The sequence below is a fragment of the Gadus morhua genome, chromosome 20 (genome assembly GCF_902167405.1).
Source record: "Gadus morhua chromosome 20, gadMor3.0, whole genome shotgun sequence".
Taxonomy (NCBI): Eukaryota; Metazoa; Chordata; class Actinopteri; order Gadiformes; family Gadidae; genus Gadus; species Gadus morhua.
In genome coordinates, this window is record NC_044067.1 from 14,098,486 (window position 1) to 14,117,085 (window position 18,600).

Below are 18,600 nucleotides of genomic sequence, written 5' to 3' on the forward strand. Positions count from 1 at the left end.
TCTTACCTTTTAAAAATGTAATTCTACCAAAGAGGGAGGCAGACTATTGTTGAGCAATTATTATTTAATAATTATCAACTCTCTTTTCTCAGTGACATAATAGTTAAAACTCCCCTTCTAACTGCTGCGAAACATGTTCAATTGTTAGAAACAAAATCCATGCGGTAGACTAATAGATTCCTAAAAGGAAGAGGAGACAAGAGAGGAAGACATTGCCTGGTCTCCGGGTCACCAAATAATGTTTATTATGTACTACTCCTGTATAAACTGTCCTATTCCTTCCTATGTGTTCCTTCCTCTGATCGGCTCTGTGCTCAGCCAAACAGCGGCGGGGATTTCCTTCCCATGGTGCTAATGAACTGGACTGGCATTCTGCCAGAGCCATCTCCAACCTCTAGCCTGTGTTTACCTTCAAAACTCTCAGCAATGTAGACATGTACAAGCACTGTACACAGAGCACATCCATACATTAGCTCTTCATGTATTATGCAGTCTCATCATCAGCACTTGAGATTAGTTTGCTCAAAAGGCCCAGACACAGACAGGGCCTGCTGGGCTGTTATTGCATACCAGCGGAAGGCCGAAGGTGTCAGAAGTAGAAAGGGTTAAAGAGAACAGAATGGAAGCCAGCAAGTGTTGTGATTGAACAGCTGGCCAGGGGGAAGTCTCCTTCGCAGCGGCTCACGACACACAAAAATAGAAACACACACCACCAAACTGTGCACTGCCAGGCTTTTCCCTAATTATCCTCTTTCCATTTCGCTTGTAATATTGTATTTTGCGCTCTCTTTCAATCACTCACTCACACACTCACTCACTCACTCACTCACTCACTCACTCACTCACTCACTCACTCACTCACTCACTCACTCACTCACTATCTCGCTCTCTAAACCTCTCTCTCTCACAAACTCATTCTCTTGCTCTCTCTTCCTCCCCTCTCCCCCTCTCTCCTCCTCGCCTCTGTTTTTCTCTCTCCTCCACTCGCTCCTCCCTCTCCCTCTCTCTCTCTCTCTCTCTCTCTCTCGCTCTCTCTCTCTCTCTCTCTCTCTCTCTCTCTCTCTCTCTCTCTCTCTCTCTCTCTCTCTCTCTCTCTCTCTCTCTCTCTCTCTCTCTCTCTCTCTCTCTCTCTCTCTCTCTCTCTCTCATGGAGTCACAAGCTCTCTATCAAGCCAGTTTGTTAAAAGTGTTCTTACAGAATACATTTACATGTTTTGTCTAAGATTGTGTGTCATGTGGTGAAAGTGATTTCCAATCACTTGTCATTTAAATTTAATGGCCGTCAATGCAGTATGCAGTGGAGAATTAAATTGTATGAAAACGTGTATTTGGGTGTGGGTGGGTGTGTGTGTGTGTGTGTGTGTGTGTGTGTGTGTGTGTGTGTGTGTGTGTGTGTGTGTGTGTGTGTGTGTGTGTGTGTGTGTGTGTGTGTGTGTGTGTGTGTGTGTATACCAGGCAGCACCTGGAGATTTGTGTATATGGGTATGCAGCTGCCACTGTTGGCCATGCTTGAGATGTCACTCTAACCCTTCCTTCCTCCACAACACTTTGAATGCATTAATGTATGTGTGTGTATGTGTGTGTGAGTGTGTGTGTGTGTGTGTGTGTGTGTGTGTGTGTGTGTGTGTGTGTGTGTGTGTGTGTGTGTGTGTGTGTGTGTGTGTGTGTGTGTGTGTTATTTTGCTAGATTGTGTGCGTGTTTTTCTGTGTATGTGTGTGTGTCCAGTAAAAAGTCAAAATTAAAATATCTCAAGATATAATACTTCATACTCACCCATGACAAATACACTCTATAAACATGTATAGCTCCCCATTTGTGTCTGAAAGACATTCGTTTTTGTCCGCCTAGTCAATTCACGGCTGACCTGTTAAATTAGGGAGTTTGGAAGGAGTTTGATGGAGGTCAGGAATAAGTATGGATGGTTCTGTGTGTGTGTGTGTGTGTGTGTGTGTGTGTGTGTGTGTGTGTGTGTGTGTGTGTGTGTGTGTGTGTGTGTGTGTGTGTGTGTGTGTGTGTGTGTGTGTGTGTGTGTGCGTGTGTGTTTGAGAAGGGAGGCTGTCAGAGTGATTAAGTCGATCTCATTTGTGTTTCAGCGAGGGGTCCACTTCCTCCTCACACTGTCCTGGATATAGAGAGGCTGTTGCAGTAGTAGTAGTAGCAGTAGTAGTAGTAGTAGTAGTAGTAGTAGTAGTAGTAGTAGTAGTAGTAGTAGTTGTAGCATTACAGCTACTGGAATTGTTTGGACTCAAGTCTTTAGGGACTGACTCAAATTCGACACAATGGCGTGATTGCATGCTCTAAAATAAAATACAGCTAACTTACAATATGTTCGATTTACCACGAGCGTTTTAAAGGAGTACTGCAGTCCAAATCCATAATATTGGAGAGTTGTCTCCGCTCCTCCCCGACCTCGAAGCATACGCGGGTTGCCAGGTTGAAGACACGAGACGTACTAGAGCGCAAGACGAGATGAGCGCAACATTATATTTGGAGACGAGTGCAATTATTATATTTGTTTATTATGTTTTGCAAGTTATACACCAGCTCAAATGGCATCCTCTTGAAGTCGATCTGGGCTCTAAGCTGTCTCCCTTTCAAGAAAATACTGACTTATCAGAGAGGCCATTGTTTCGATTCAGCATGATCGCTTAATCTCATCAGTGTATAATTTATTACAGACAATTTGTTACATATTTTATCTTTAAACAAACATCTCTGAGGGGGTTTCTGAATGAAAAAAATCAGTAGACCTACATTAGACCTAGGACCAATGGATTGATTAATCGATTTGTTCATCGAGTGATTGATTGATTGCTTGTTTGATTGATTGATTGTTCGATTGAATGAATGTTGATGAACTTGCCATTAAAATAATCACTTCACAAAATATGTATCAATGAATATTAAGCTATAATAAACACATAGAAAAAAAAATTGCTTTGTTTATTTTGAAAAAAAAAATCAGTGAGCCAAAGATGAAATAATAAATGTATACAAATTAAGTTAATGCATAATAAAGATTTCAAATTCTTCTAAATACGAGCCTACTAACCGCTTAATGTGATAACAGGCTTTTTGCGATTTGCTCCCCAAATCACTCCCATCCCCGGGGTTCCTCCCACTTCCCTCCCTCATGAACACAGCCACGCTTTCAGCACTGCTTCTTTCTGTATTCAAAATCGCTCAAATCTGGACCGGATTTAGCTCTTAGGCTACTGTGTACAAGAAACGCCGTTTCGTTCATTACGGTAAATTAATCAGGGGTTGTATTCAGGACCCTTCCCAAAACGCGCTGTGGACCCAACTATCTAACTTCTACCCAAAAGTTTTTTCAAAGGAATTTGGTTCATGTTTCAGCCGCGCAAAGACTGGACGGAAACATAATTTCACGTCTGCCATGGAGCTACATTTGACTCATAAGTAAAAGCGTTTTTTGTTTGGCATCAGTGGTGATTGTCGGCAGCCACTGGAAAGGATTTACAGAGAATGGAGCGGTCCCGTTAACTTGATCGCTTTGGCAGAGCTCTGTGCCAGAACGGACTCCTGTTGTGCTCCTACTGTGCAGTTGTGTGTGTGCTGGACATCCCGCCACGGAAGCTATGGGCTGCGGGTTAAGAAAACTAGAGGACCCGGAGGACAGCAGCCCCGGAAAGATCTACTCCACTCTGAAGAGACCGCAAGTCGAGACCAAAACAGACACCGTGTTCGAGTATGTGCTCCTCGACTTCAGTCTGGAAGGTAAACCATGATCATATTTATTAAAATGTTATATTTTGCATTGTCTAGTTGGACTTCTGAGACGTGAACACGGTAAACTAACTCTGCCCTTTAAATCTTTATTCTTCAGGGTATGAAAATACATTGTTTTGTTCTTAAATCACTTTTCCCAAATGTGACTTACTGCAGGTACATACTGTATATCCTATCAACCGTACAGTTCATTCAGCCGATCTGAAAATAGGTCAGACTAGGGTTTTTATCCTCCCTACGCGACCAGCCCATCTTCTGTGGTCGCACACGCACGAACTCACATGCACACGGGGACATGCTGCACTACATCCCATGGGGAATGTGCACGTCGAAATCTCTGCTACCCTATGCTCTACCACACATGCTGTTGAAAATTGAATTAAATCAGCAAATGCATGATATCCTCAAGATGTTGTTGTGGCTAATCCGCTCATCTGTTGCTGGTTTCCACTGACCTATTTGGAAGCAACCGGCCGTTAGCTCATTGAATGGGGAGCTCCCCCCATGTAAACAGCAGGCCTCTGCTCATTCATGAGGTTAAATATTAATATTTGTCTAGAGCTAACAAGTGAGAATCACAAACAATTCAAACAGGCCGTTGTATATTTTATATTAAAAGTTAACTTATTTGTGTAGGGGCTTTCAACATCCTACATCAGTCTGGGGGCCTGATTGTGTGTCATTCTGGTCCCTTCCCCTCATCTCTGTACTGTGGTTTAAGGAAGTTCCAGAAGCAGACTGCATCATTTTTAAGATTTGCACCTGTGTCAGACTGGAAGTTTGAGGATGAATCATCATAGAGTCTGCAGCCAAACATAACCACAGCCATGCCAGCCTCTCCCTTCTTATAAGCACTGTGGTCTGGTGTTGGTCCGGTCCTGTGTCTCAACTTGTCCACAGAAACCTTTGCTTCTATTTCGTGTTGGGTGCTCAGATTTACTGTTACGTTCTTTAGTTGCACACGTCGATGTGTCACGGCTCGGAAAACATTTGTGAGATCTCACTGACTGATTTCAACCGATATGTTCGTATTGCAAAACGATGGGTGAGATTGTGCCATAGGCTGCTCTGAATCCCCAGAACTTGGTTCAACTTCTGGACGACTTGGTGTACAGCCGGAAGTAACATCAAGCTGCAAGCCCGGTTGGTGCTGGACCGTTATTTAACAAACATGGGTCAGTCTCGACTCTCATGCATTCCTGAGGGGCACCTGGGTGGCAGATGCTGCGACACAACCAAACAAGTGTGTTGTGATGCTGTTATGCAAGGTTACCCCCTGAAAGTGGCACGGCACCCCACCCCACCAACTAAACAGCACCTGGCAGTGCTGTTTAGTTGGGTTCTATTTAGAATTTTCAATTTTTTGGGGGGCATTTGGCTTTATTTATTTATTTTTTGCTTGTTCAGATTGCGTGTACGTACGCAAATGTAGTCATTTATACATTGAGGCTTGGATCCAATGCAACTTACCCATTTTAAGCATATAAGCAAGATTTAAGAAGATACACCATTTATACAAATATACAAATGTCTACAGGTTTAGTAGTGGTAATGCAGAATACATAAAAGCGACTGCTGATTAACTAAATGTGAAACTCTTAGCTTGTCTCTTAGTTTGCTCACCAACACACTTCATTTTCACACTTCTACTTCACACAGTCTGTCAGCATCAGCCCTTTAAGACTCCCCGTTTGGTTGCCACTGTCACATGATGAGAGACTGTTTATTATATACCTATTAAAACTCACCAAACACACAGGAATGTCAAGAGGACATCTGTTTATAAACTTCTTCACGGCATTCCAGTGGGATGGAACTTCTCTGAGACCTTTACCACTCTGCCAGATAGGGATAACACTCAAGGGAGTATTAAATATGACCGGTTTACAACATGGTAGAATGCAAGTTCTATAACCTTGGAAACGAAAGTGATGGACTCGGCTGCCCTGAGACTTGTAGAAATGGTCTAAATTTGGAAACAAGTGAGATGGAGAAATGAAAGTGGCCTATTTTAACCAGTCGGCAAACAGTGTCCTATTGTTCAATGCTTCAACACAATTACCAACACAAAGGGACTTTAAGACCCGATGGCTGCCTTGGTTCTCCTCGGGCTATTCAGGATCATTAACTAGCACTGTGGGCAATCATGCAGCTGCACAGCAGTAAAACACCACTGGTGTCTCCGTGGGCCTTCACATCCCCACTATTGAGACCGAGGGGACCGCAGTTATGGAAGTCTAGACAACCCCCGTCGAAAATAAACTTGTCAAACACACACTTCCCTACCATTGAAATGATGGAGGGCAAGCTCTCATTCACACACGGACTGAATCCCCCCCCCCCCCCCCGCCCAACTCGGCCTGCTGTGCCTTGTAGCGTGTAGTACCTGGTTCAGTGGGGCCTCCTTCACTGGCCCATGGCTGGTCCAGGCCCTCGTAGCAGAGCATGGAGGGCTGGGAGCAGGGGGCCGGCGGCACATCAAAGAACCTAATGGCCGAGACTTCCACCTGAAGTCATTACTGCAAGCCGGGTCCAAGGCCCATGGCCCATAACACACGGTGTCTTTGAGTGAGAACGCTAGCTTCCTGTGAGCAGGCTTCTTGCTTTCAGTGATATTGATTGATTGGTTTAAGCCGTTACCAAACTCTGTAAACAAGTAAAAGTTGGATCTCCTCAAGAGATATCTTTTAAGTTAATCAGCCACAACGGGGCAAACTTGTGAGGTATCCATTGGTTTGGATATAATTTGTGTATTGGACTAATGGGCATGAACCTAGCTAGACCAACGGCCTCAACCCACCAGACAGGGTGGCGGTTGGAAGCGAGCCTGTAATTCAGCCCCTCGGTGTAGAAGTGGCATGGCTGGACTCACTGAACTCGCTGAGGAGATGGAGGGTAAATGAAGCATTGAAACGGGGGCAAAGCACTGGGTGAATGAAACGAGAGTCCGGGACTGTACGTGTGGGGTGAGAGGGCTTTATAAGAAGTGATGTGTGCTCATTATCCGTTGGGGAGTGAGGATCGGGAATGGACAAATTTCAGATCAAATTCAGGCCAACATTTGAAGACAAAAACAATGCGTCTACCACTGACGCCTTATCATCTAAGCCCCTCTGGCTTGGTGCAGTATATTTCTCTATTCCCCCATAATCTGTATTAATTTCAATCACACACATTGCCATCTGCCATAGTCTCTGTCTAATCTGAAAATCTATTGGATTTTATGTGATTTAAAAACAAATATATTCATTTTGAAGGATTATATTTGTAGGGCACCTTGGTATGATGTTACCACACAGTGGTAAAGAAATATCCCACACAGTGTCTCACTCTCTCACGCCAGACCATATCACCTCATCTCTCATCTCTGTGTTAAAGGCCTCTGTCTGCTGTATTTCCATTATTTTCCCTGGACTTTTCTGGTCTCTTGCTCCCTTTCAGATCCCGCCTCATTCATTTCTTCACTAGTGGTGTCACTGTCACTCATTCCCCCGTTGCCAAGCAGCCTTCTCTTTTTTCACACTTCCACAAGCACTCTCTTTCACACATGGGCTTTCTGGCTCATAAACTCAATTTTGTAAAGCACCACTATTCTCCATTCCTTCTCCCTCCGTCTCTCTGTCTCTCTGTCTCTCTCTGGATTCTTATTTGTCGTAGCTTAGTTTGTCTCTCCATCCTCTTAGTATTTTCTTTGAGAAAATGAAAGACTTTCCCTTTAGTACAGTCTTTCACTGGCACTGCCATGAACCCCGTACTCAACCCCCTCCCCTCTCCTCCTCCACCCCCCCACCCCTCTCCCTCTCCTCCATCACCACCACTGACTGTGAACACCACCTCAGTCTCCGTTATTCCCTCTTCCTCCCCCCACGGTCCCCAGTCTTTCAACCACATATAGCCATCACACAGAGGCCTCAGTGTGACCGATAGCAGGGGGGGAATATATCCCTTCACAAAGGCCTCGATCAGAGGTGTGCAGTATGTGTCTAAATAGCCGCGAAGATATGGTTCTCTTGGGGGACACACACACACACACACACACACACACACACACACACACACACACACACACACACACACACACACACACACACACACACACACACACACACATTGACATTCTAAACATCCAAAGATGTCAAAGAAAATTAAATAACCAAGCGCACACTGGATTGACAGGCGGCCAACTGGATCATAAAAATCATAAAATCGAGTGCTGGTTTTATAAAATGTACTTTAGTGAATGCATTAGCAAGCTTTGAGTTGAACCTCAGCGACGAGCAAGTAATATCTTGTTTGTGTGTTTAGTTTTACTTTTTCAGTAGCTCTGTTTTGTTCTCTGCTCTATGGATTTTCTTCTTTTTGTGATCTGACTACAGTCCTCCATTTGAGCCAGTGAGATGGTACTGCTCTCATCTGTGTACCGTCTCAGCTGTGTTGAGGAAAATGTGGGGTGGCATAGAGACCCCCCCCATCCCATCCATCCCTCTCTCCTCCCTCACTCACACGCCTTTTCTCATCTTTTTTTTTCCAAATGTTTTGTTTTCAAGTGCGTTTCCTTTTTTTAGGCTGGGAATGTGCTAAGTATGTTTTATGTCCTTAGTCCTTACCGCACCCCACCGAAAGTCCTCCCCTCCTCCCCCACCACCCCACCCGTCACCCTTGTTTCTCACAAGCAGAAATGTGGCAGTGATCCAGCTCCTCTGTGAATAGCCGCTCTTTGTGGTCACAGGAAACGCGGTGTTGCTCACAGAGATTCCTGGCCAGGGCCTTGAGAATGAGCAGCAAACACCACAAACAGGGCTCTTACTCTACTGGGCTTCTTGGATCGCGCCTGAATATTTATTAAGATGCATGAAAACGCCTGCTTGCGTTTGTGTCACAATATCCTGTTGACCCACAATCTCAACGGTATCCGACCGACGCAAAAATGAACATATAAATTTATAAATCTTTGTTACCACTCACAAGGAGAACATATAGATGTGTATCTGGGCTCGTTTCACAACCACGCCTTCATCTGGGCGCCGAACATCACAGCCAAACCACATCACTCAGGAGGCTGGGCAAACAGGCCTAAAAATACAGTGAGTTTTTATATACAATCTTTATGTAACATGTGGCACAGGGTTTTCTTGCCTCGCATGCTTTCATGGCTTAATGGTTGTGTCATGGAGAATCACACCTCCGGTCTGTGCGGTGGATGGCGGCATCACTAACCCATTGAGATTGCAAAGTCACATCGTTTAGTGTTGATTTTGGCGACGCAGTCACGCGTGTGCAGGAGGTACTGATGGCTGATGATAACGCCTGACTCGTTGCTAAAGATATAACTGGGTTCGAACATGCAGGGGTGGGGCGACTCGGGTAGTGTGGTGGGATGGGAATACTGCAGGCAACCAAGTTATCCACCGAATGATGCCTGAGACGTTTGTGCAATAATACAGTCACCTCAATTAAACGTGTTGTTTGTCCTTGGAATTGACTTCCAATATGTCTCAGACTAACTTGCGGCTACACGGAGTTGAGTGTAATTGTATATTCAAGGCAATGTAAGAGTTGAAAAGTAACACACAAGAATTATTCTTATTTATTTTTTCACTATTTATCTAGACATGAACACATGGAGGAAGGAAAGGATAAGTACGAAAACAGGAAGTAATAATACAGTGAGGCCAAAGTCTCGGCTGAGTAAATCCAGCTGCAGCTCCTAACGGTAACCTTACTGCCTCATTAAGGACCGAAAGAGAACAAGCAAGTCTACTCGTTTGGTGACTTTTTCGGCACATGAGTCAAGGACATAAATAATGTTACGAGCTGCACCTGTGACTGCTGTGCCGTGTCAACCTCTCTGCACAGTCCACATAGGTGCTAATAATGACGTGTTAATTAGTGTAATTCTAGCTCAGTTGAAACTTGAAAGTAGCGCTTTACTACTAGGCATGTTAAAGGGTAAAGGTAACCCCCGCCTGATTTAGCAGGAGAACTCCCAGCTTGGGAGTTACCGAAAAAGAGAATGTCCCCCAGTTCAACAATTTATATATTTTTGCCCAACATAAAAGACTGTTCACCAACACTTTGTGAGCCTGAAATAGAATGGGTTTCAACTGAGAGAAAACTTATTTGGTTTTCCTTCCCCTTTAGATATCATGTAGTTGTAGAGAGATGGAAGGATGAAGGACAGTAATGCATCAGTAGAGGGCCAATACCTGCGTTGTTTGTCCTTTTAAATCGTTACAGTGTGTTGTCTGTCCCACTACGCTGCTTTGTTAATAGGGACAAAATATGACAATTGGTACACATTAAATACTTTTTCAATACTAAGTTCTAAAGCATTTAAATACTAACTACATAACAAATTTATATGCAAGAACATAAGTTGATTGCCTTACCAAATGACTCCATTACTCTGTATTTATATGCAAAATTTTAAGTGATTGTGGAGCTAGTTTATCTGCCTAGTCCCTGATTAATGGAAGTTAAGGGGTAATAGAGGGGGGCCTCTAGGATGTGGTCTCATGATGTCATCGTGTTGATGTGCAGCTCTTGTTCAGTCTGAGGCTGAATGAATGGAATGTGTCCATAATCGGCATTCCTCACTAACAAAACGTGTGTGTGTGTGTGTGTGTGTGTGTGTGTGTGTGTGTGTGTGTGTGTGTGTGTGTGTGTGTGTGTGTGTGTGTGTGTGTGTGTGTGTGTGTGTGTGTGTGTGTGTGTGTGTGTGTGTGTGTGTGTGATCATTAGATAAAACACTCATCTGTCTCATTACTGATTAAGTTCGCCCATTCCAACATCCCCATTTGGCTTTAAAGCTATGCCAATTATTTGATATGCAGCAGATAATATCTGTATGTATACTATAGATTAGGCTTTCAACCAATATACCACAGCATGTTTGAATACTTGATTCTGATTGGTCAATGACGTTCCAATGCTGTGCATTATTTTTTAATAACGGCAAACCTCTGCCTTTCAACAGCTCCAATTCCAACATTTAAAGCAACAGTCAAACATGACTACACAACAGATGTTTCCTTGACAACATAAAAACAACATGCTCAAAGCACCGCAAAGGAATAATCAATTCGGATGACGTGGCGATAACACCCTGTTGTTCATTCTTTCCATATAGTTGATGATTAATAAGAATCGATTTATTTTGTTCAGACTTAATTGCCCCACACTGATCTCCAGTCACTGTATATCCTCACTAACCCCTGCCCCTGCCTCCCTCTACCCAGGCAGCCGCCCCACGGTGCAGTATGTGTCCTCTCTGTGCGAGCTGCCCCAGGCCCTGCAGCCCTACTACACCCAGGGCTACGTCCTGACCACCCTGCACCCCATCATCCTCTCCGTGGGACGCAGCCGCTCCCTGCCCTTCAGCCTGCTGTACCGCGCCATCCTGGCACGGCCCAAACCCAGGTTGGTGCGACTATGGCCTCCCTACAGAGCCCTATGGCGCCCCAGCGACAGCCGGTCGCTACCAAACGTGAATTTATTGCCCGCATGAGGATGGACTTGCACCGTGCAGGCATGGATGTGTGGTTAAATTAATGCACAGACAACCCATGCAGACATGCATGCAGATACAGACACACACACACACACACACACACACACACACACACACACACACACACACACACACACACACACACACACACACACACACACACACACACACACACACACACACACTACTGCTCACCTAGACATACACTCCATCTTTCTGGTAAGTAGATGAAAGATGGATGAAGACTGCTTTATATTTAATGTGGACAACCAGTGGGTGGTCATAGTGGCGTTAGGGGAACCCCTCTCACAGTGTTTTGGCTCGGCCTGGTTGCTGTGCCAGCAGGCCATAACCAAGGATTGCCATTGGCTAGAAATGTACCCTGACAACAGTCAGAGGCCTGTCGGCGTCCAATGAAGATGAATGTCATATTCATGAGAGCCAAGATTTGGACGTCTGTCTGTAACACAAAAAAAAAGAAAAGAAAAGTGGAGCTCCATATGAGTGGACATTTAAACCCCTCTTAGGTATTCGGATGCATTTTTTATGAATACAATTCTTATTACACTTTCTTACACAAACGCTGCAAAACACACCACGCCTTGAACCACCAAGCATTAAGGCAGGAGCTAAAAAACGGTTGAGAGGCCTAATAAACAATTTAGGCACAGGGTTGAATGGTTTTCAAGTGTCAACTGTTCTCCTGCTTAAATGCTGGGAGGAAGCTGGCAGACGCCTCACGCTGGGCATGTAAATGATTGATGTCCTCACTGTCTGCAACGCAACGATTACAACTGAACTATGAACCAGCCACAGCTGGGGAGGCTTTTTAGAATCACGCAATTCAACAAATTAAATCAGCCCCTTTTTAATTATCAATCCAAGTGATTAACTATGTAAATGTCATTCGTCATTGCTCATCAGTTTTGCTAATTGAAGTGTGTGTGTGTGTGTGTGTGTGTGTGTGTGTGTGTGTGTGTGTGTGTGTGTGTGTGTGTGTGTGTGTGTGTGTGTGTGTGTGTGTGTGTGTGTGTGTGTGTGTGTGTGTGTGTGTCAGTTTGCAGCCGATGTCTTTGTGTCACAGTGTGCCCATGCTGAGGGTGGAGGAATGGCCGCTACCGGGAGATTCTCTGACCGGCGACACCGTCCGAGCCCTCATCGACAGAGTCAGTAACACACACACACACACACACACACACACACACACACACACACACACACACACACACACACACACACACACACACACACACACACACACACACACACACACACACACTCCGTTTTGAAATGAACGCAGAACTACAGTTATTTAAACCAAGTGAAATCAAATGTCAGCTCTGCTTCATATGAACTTAACCTTTTCTAGACAGAGAAAATGATTCAACCATTGCCATTTGAGGAGGATAATGATTGTAAAAGCGTGGTGCGTGTGTGTCCCCGGCGGCAGGTGAACAGCAGTTCCCGGGGGGGCGTTCGGTTCGTGTGCTCGGTGCTCCAGCAGATGAGCGGCGGGGGCACCGGCAGGGTGGGCAGTCCCAAGCACGGCTGTCGCTCACCGCCGCACACCCCGCCCAGTACCCCGCCCGGCGACCGGGAGGTGGAGGAGAACAGCTACAGCCCCGGTGAGGGGTCCAGTCCTCCACTCCTCTCCCCTCCACTCCTCTCCCTCCACTCCTCCCCTCCTCTTCTCTCCCTCCACTCCTCCTCTCCTCTCCCCTCCAATCCACTCCTCCTCTCCTCTCCTCTCTCCTCCACTCCTCCTCTCCTCTCCAATCCACTGCCCCTTCTCCAGCTTTGTTATGAACCAAACCTTCTACATTTAACGCATCTTTTTAAACCTTGTGTTGAACCTTTTTAACCTGATGCTTTAGATCAGGGGTGCCCAACCTTTTTTGACCCAAGATCTACTTTTCAAGTAGCCAACCTCCCGAGATCTACCAGCAAACTTACCTTTAAGCGGGGGGGGGGGGGGGGGGGGGGGGTTTCATTCCGTCTGCGCACGGCACCTTCTCAACGATAATCAATAATCTTCCTCCCACTCAGGGTGAAAATGGTAGGTCTTAGCTCGTTTCCCCTCATCCATGCCAATGTTTAGGAGTGTGTAACTACTGTTGACGGCTTTCAACTGCTGTTAACAGCGCATGCGCTACCGCGCGTATATGTCCTGCGCAAATTTTATTTTATTAAAAAAAAAAAAAATGTTTTTCTTTTTTTTTTCTTCACCCCTCGCGATCGACTTGGGATCTGTCGGCGATCTACTTGTAGACCGCGATCGACTGGTTGGGCACCCCTGCTTTAGATGAATACACTGTACTGTACTCTTGAGGAGGCAGCTGCTTTTATAGTCAATCAACACATAAGGAGTTGGTACGAGAGTTCATTGCTTTAATCTTTAAAACCTGTATATAGGTTTACAAATTGAATTCTGTTGGTTTAAGAGCGTCAAACAAAGCTGTAATCTAATTGGATCAGGGAGGTCAGCGTCAACCAAAGTGGAATATGTCCGAGCTGTTTACTAATCCGAGCTGTTTGCTACAGCCAGGGTAGTGCTAGGTTGGGCTTCGTCACTCAACTGTGCGGTTCATGTGTTGATGTGAAAACAAATAATTATTTCTCCATCCCCTCTCTCCCTCCCCAGACCTGAGACTGTTGGTGTTTTTCCACTCTTGGGCGGCGGGCTGCGCACCTCTGGACTCGCTGGCGTGTCAGTACCACCAGGGGGCACTGTCCATGCGGGTCTCCAGGAAGGGTCAAGTGGTCAGCGCTCTGGAGGCCGATTGGCTGGAGCTAACTGCCGCCTACTACCGCAAAGGCTGGTCATTGGTTGACTCATTCGTCTACTGGGACAAGCCCAAAGGTACTACCCTAGAAACCGTGTACCTCATTCAGGATTTAAGATGTTCACTTTTTCCAGCACATGTTAAATGTTGTTGGTTTGCTTAAAGGGACTGAGTCAGTCCCTTGTTTGCTCTATGAGACTCGGTCACTCTGTGGAAATGAATACAATAAAAAACGTTTTCAATACAGCAGATCAAACAGCTCATAGGTTGTCGACACCAGTAGGGGGCTCTCACCAAATTTTGTCCCAAAACTGTTTTGTACTCCATTCTGACCCAGTTCAGTCGGTCATGGCACCCACATGTACACATCCACAAATGCATTCATAGAAATTGCTTATCCACTTCCTGTTTTGGCTACGGGGCCCTTTTGACTGTCTATTTATAGAACTCTCATTTGAACCTCTGCGACCTCATTTCCTCTTCCACTGCTGACTGGCAGACATCCATCGGCTACTAGAGCATCCTAAATCATCCAAAAGATTTGTATGGATGTTGTACAAGTCTTGTTGTTACGCAACTCTGCTAGTCTCTACACTGAAGGCAGAACCCATACATATCGGTTTCTACACATACATACAAACCAAAGTCTGTCGCAAATTGGAACTATACACTCACACAAATGCACCGAAAGACAGACTTGCATACACACACGCACACACACACATGTGCACACACAGACGCACGTGCACACAAATGACTTGGCCTAGTTCTCAGATCTAGTTCATGGCCATCCCAGTGGCACACTTGAAGCGCAAGTCCCGCGTAGTTCTCTGTGCATGGATGATCCTACAATGCCTAAGTGTGTGTGTGTGTGTGTGTGTCAGGCGAGCCCGTCCCCAGGTCTATGGAGGGGTTGTTTGTCTATGAGGAAAGAAGCACCTGCCCCCCCGCCAATGACACCATCGTGGTGGAGCAGTGGACCGTCATAGAGGTTAGTATGGGAGCACGGGATTGGCTGTCTGCATGACGGTGGTAGTGCTTCATGCTGCTGATCCGAGGTGGACCGTTAATGAAATGACGGGTTTGTGTTATGAATGGAACGCACAACCGGCCTGTTGAGTGTAGTATCTGGTAGAACTGTGTTCATCACAGTTATTCAATTGGGATGAATGGGGCCTGTTTGGAAAAGTTGCAATAGCAGAATATTAAACAAAACTATGGTGAGCAATGTGTTATTCTACAATGTCTTCAGCTCTTAATGAACCCAGATGAAAAACGGATTGTGTTCTCACATTTATTTTTGTCAAATGTTAATCTCTTCTTCTTGTTTCCTTCATTTATTATGTTATTTGCTAATACAGTGCAAAGAACAGTCTTCATTATGTAAAAAAATAACAACAAAGCTCTTGTAGTCGGAACAACAATGATAACGAGGTCCCATTTCAACAGACATTGGCTCTCGGGAAGCGGTGTTGAGAATAGAGAGAATGCATGTAGGTGTGGGGGAGTTGTAGTGAAACCTGCTGCAGTATGAGGAGAACTTGTACTTGGCCTAAAGTGTGTGTGTGCGCGCGTGTGTGTGTGTGTTTGTGTGCTCAGGGGTCCCATGTGAAAACGGACTACGGGCCCCTTCTTCACACGCTGGCCGAGTTCGGGTGGCTGCTCACGTGTGTGCTTCCCACACCGATTATCCGACATGACAGGTAAACAGTTGTGTCTCGCATGCACACCAGCGGTCTTTCTCTTGCTCTCTCTCTAACTATCTGGATAAATAACCTCTGGTTGTTGGTCATATGTTTTTCATATGCCTTTTCCATGTATTCTTTGTGTGTCATTTGATCATTTGAGCTGCTATCAGGCCTCTTTCAAACGAGTTGCCTGACCTCTTCCTTAGTAGAGAAAAGTCAAATAATCAACAAATAAAAAATATATATGTATGCAAACTGGCCTTTGCTCCGTCTCCTCTTCCAGCGATGGGAACCTGGCTACCAAGCAGGTGGTGTTCCTCCAGAGGCCAGTCAGAGGCCAGCCAGCCGGGCAGAAGAAGAGCCAGGTAAGCAGGGATGGCATTTTGTCCTCGACATGAGCTCAATGGGTCATTGTTATGGCCCCCTGCTGGTGAGATGCGCAAGTCCCAGTGCAAAGCAAAAGTTACGATACTGCCCTCTGTGGGACAATTTTGAATAGCACTGTGGCAGGGGATATAATCTTGGACGTTAAATGAGTCATAATATATGGGTGAATAAATGGAAATACGATATAGGGAGGGAGAGGGCTGAAGGCTGAACATTTGCATAATCCAATTTGGTCACCGGGAAGCAGTGGGAACCGCTCAGATATGTATGCTTTGCAGATCTTCTCTAAATTATAATTTGTTGTCTTTTAATATTGGACTGGATGGCCTATAGTCTCTTTAAGATTGTTTGCTTAATGCTAGATTACCTTGCTGAGAATATCGGGGCACAGAGCAATCCTTTCAGATATGAATGCTCGCTGCTTTATAATATGGATGGCCAATCGCCTGCGATGATCAAAGTGCTAGAGGTGGAATTCATACCATACCCGGTTTATGATATTGATATTGATATGTCTGTGGAAATCCCTTCCTAACACATACATCTGACCTTCTTAAACCACTCTCCACTCACTTTTCCTACCTGGGTTCCTCTCCGTCCCCAGACCTTGCCGGCGCGGGTCTCAGTCTCCAGCCCCTCCATCAGCCTGGGAGCGGAGAGCCCCCTCCCCCCCATGGAGCTGTCTCCCACCGCGGGGGGCATCGGGGGCTTCCCGGTGTTTGGCGGCGGGTACTCCAGTACCCTGTCCCACCTGGAGGAAGGGGGCTTCGAGCAGGAGGAGGGCAAGGCGGAGGTCACCTGCATGTAAAAGCAGCTGAAAAAACACTACCCGGACGGACGGACGGACGGACGGATGGACAGACGGAGCCCTCCTCCGCCTACGGACCCCTCTGTCCCCGACTGAAAACCTAGGACTACGTACTGGATTATAGGAGGAGCTGGAGGGATCGTTCAAGGGCGGAAATGGATTGGTTGTGAGAACGGATCATGTTGTTCCTCCCAGTAGCTCTACACCTCAATTGAATACTCATCAGAAAGTCTTTATCAGCACAATGATCGATGATAGGCCTGTTAGGTGCTAGGAAAATATATTTGTTCCCCTCCACAGTTTTAACCTCCTTCCCTTTAACAGAAACTTTAACATAGAGGGACGTGAACTTGGCACTTTGTGTGTGTGTGTGTGTGTGTGTGTTTACTGAAGCCATAATTGTGTACATTGTATTACTTGCATATAGACCTATGTTTAAACATTATGTGCAAACCATCGTTCGGGATGATGGTTAGCAGATGGCTAACGACGTTAAGATGCAAGAGCCTTTTCAACCTTCTCAGCCGTTCTCATTCACTTTAAGGTAAACGCGTGTCGATGTTTGTTTATTTTGGGATGTTCACACAAAGATAGACACATCTCACAGGCCGGTCTTTGGGGAAAAACACTTTCATGGCATGGTGGTGGTCACCTGGAGAGTCGCCACAGCATTACCTTTAACTGCAGTTACCAGAGCAGTTCTTGACCACATATCTTCACTGTTTTCTTTGCTGTTTATTTTAACATGGTTTATATGTTGTTGTTTTTTCTATGGGGCTTCTACATCTGCTAACCGATCATTGAAGTCTGAAAACATTCAGACCTAACTATTTATCTTCTGATCTTACATTTCTGTAATGTCTGTTCCAACCTAAGATGGTGCAGAATCGCCGTACTTATTCAGGGTAGCCCTGATCAAGTATAACTGGGTCCTGGGTGTTCAAAGCAAATAACATTTATCCATCTTGGTATGAGTTGTTACAAAGATATTTTGAAGGGGGAGCAGTAGTTGACTGGATTAGGTGTATTACTGAATTAGTGATGTCGTATTCGTTCGAACATACACTGAAAATCTCTGCTGGGCAACCGGTTTTGGGATATTTCGTTGGTGGCCGATGGGAGTCAGACCTTCATTGATATGTTTTGACACTGGTTCACTGATGTACACAAAAATCTAGGATTATATCTCCAACGTGCTTATCGCTTTCCTTGGACACTTCTGTAGATCGCTGCTCAATGTTTCACATTGCCATGTTGCTGGAAACACTCATTGGTCCACAGCTTCATTACTGAATCTGGTATTTCAAAGAGTGTTGATTGAACTGCCCACCCTTTAATGCAGAGAAAGCAAATCAGACTCCTACGATAGGGCTGCATACTGCTGTGTGTATGTTGAAGGCCGACATGTTGTAAGAACGAATATGACGCAAGTATTTTGTTACTGGGTTGTCTTTTGCCGTATTTCTTTATTCAGTATCCGTCCTTTTCAGGAATTACCTGATTGCAGTATTATTATTCCCCATCTTTCTTTTTGGGAAGTTGCAAGTCTTTATTTTGCCTAATTTTACTGTATTAAAAAAATGCTTTACCCCATGTTTTAGCAGTTCTTTCCCCAAAGTACATTTTATAGATGAGAATGTGTGTCTTTATAATGTATAAATCTGAAATTATTC

At 45.2% G+C, this 18,600-nt stretch overlaps 1 protein-coding gene across 1 annotated transcript; it reads left to right on the forward strand.

Moving 5' to 3' along the window:
• The first annotated feature begins 3,117 nt into the window (after positions 1-3,117).
• rftn2 (raftlin family member 2) lies at positions 3,118-18,520 on the forward strand. The gene is made up of 9 exons (XM_030343535.1): positions 3,118-3,739; positions 10,990-11,170; positions 12,319-12,427; positions 12,712-12,886; positions 13,903-14,121; positions 14,929-15,035; positions 15,644-15,747; positions 16,016-16,097; positions 16,724-18,520. Exons 1-9 carry the CDS (start codon positions 3,601-3,603, stop codon positions 16,925-16,927), a joined length of 1,320 nt encoding a protein of 439 aa, XP_030199395.1. The 5' UTR covers positions 3,118-3,600; the 3' UTR covers positions 16,928-18,520.
• The last annotated feature ends 80 nt before the right edge of the window (positions 18,521-18,600 follow it).

Coding starts and splice junctions, on each gene's coding strand:
- rftn2 (XM_030343535.1), top strand. CDS start 3,601: ATGGGCTGCGGGTTAAGAAAACTAGAGGACCCGGAGGACAGCAGCCCC. Junction 3,740..10,989: donor CCTCGACTTCAGTCTGGAAG/GTAAACCATGAT, acceptor CCCTCTACCCAG/GCAGCCGCCCCACGGTGCAG. Junction 11,171..12,318: donor CTGGCACGGCCCAAACCCAG/GTTGGTGCGACT, acceptor TGTGTGTGTCAG/TTTGCAGCCGATGTCTTTGT.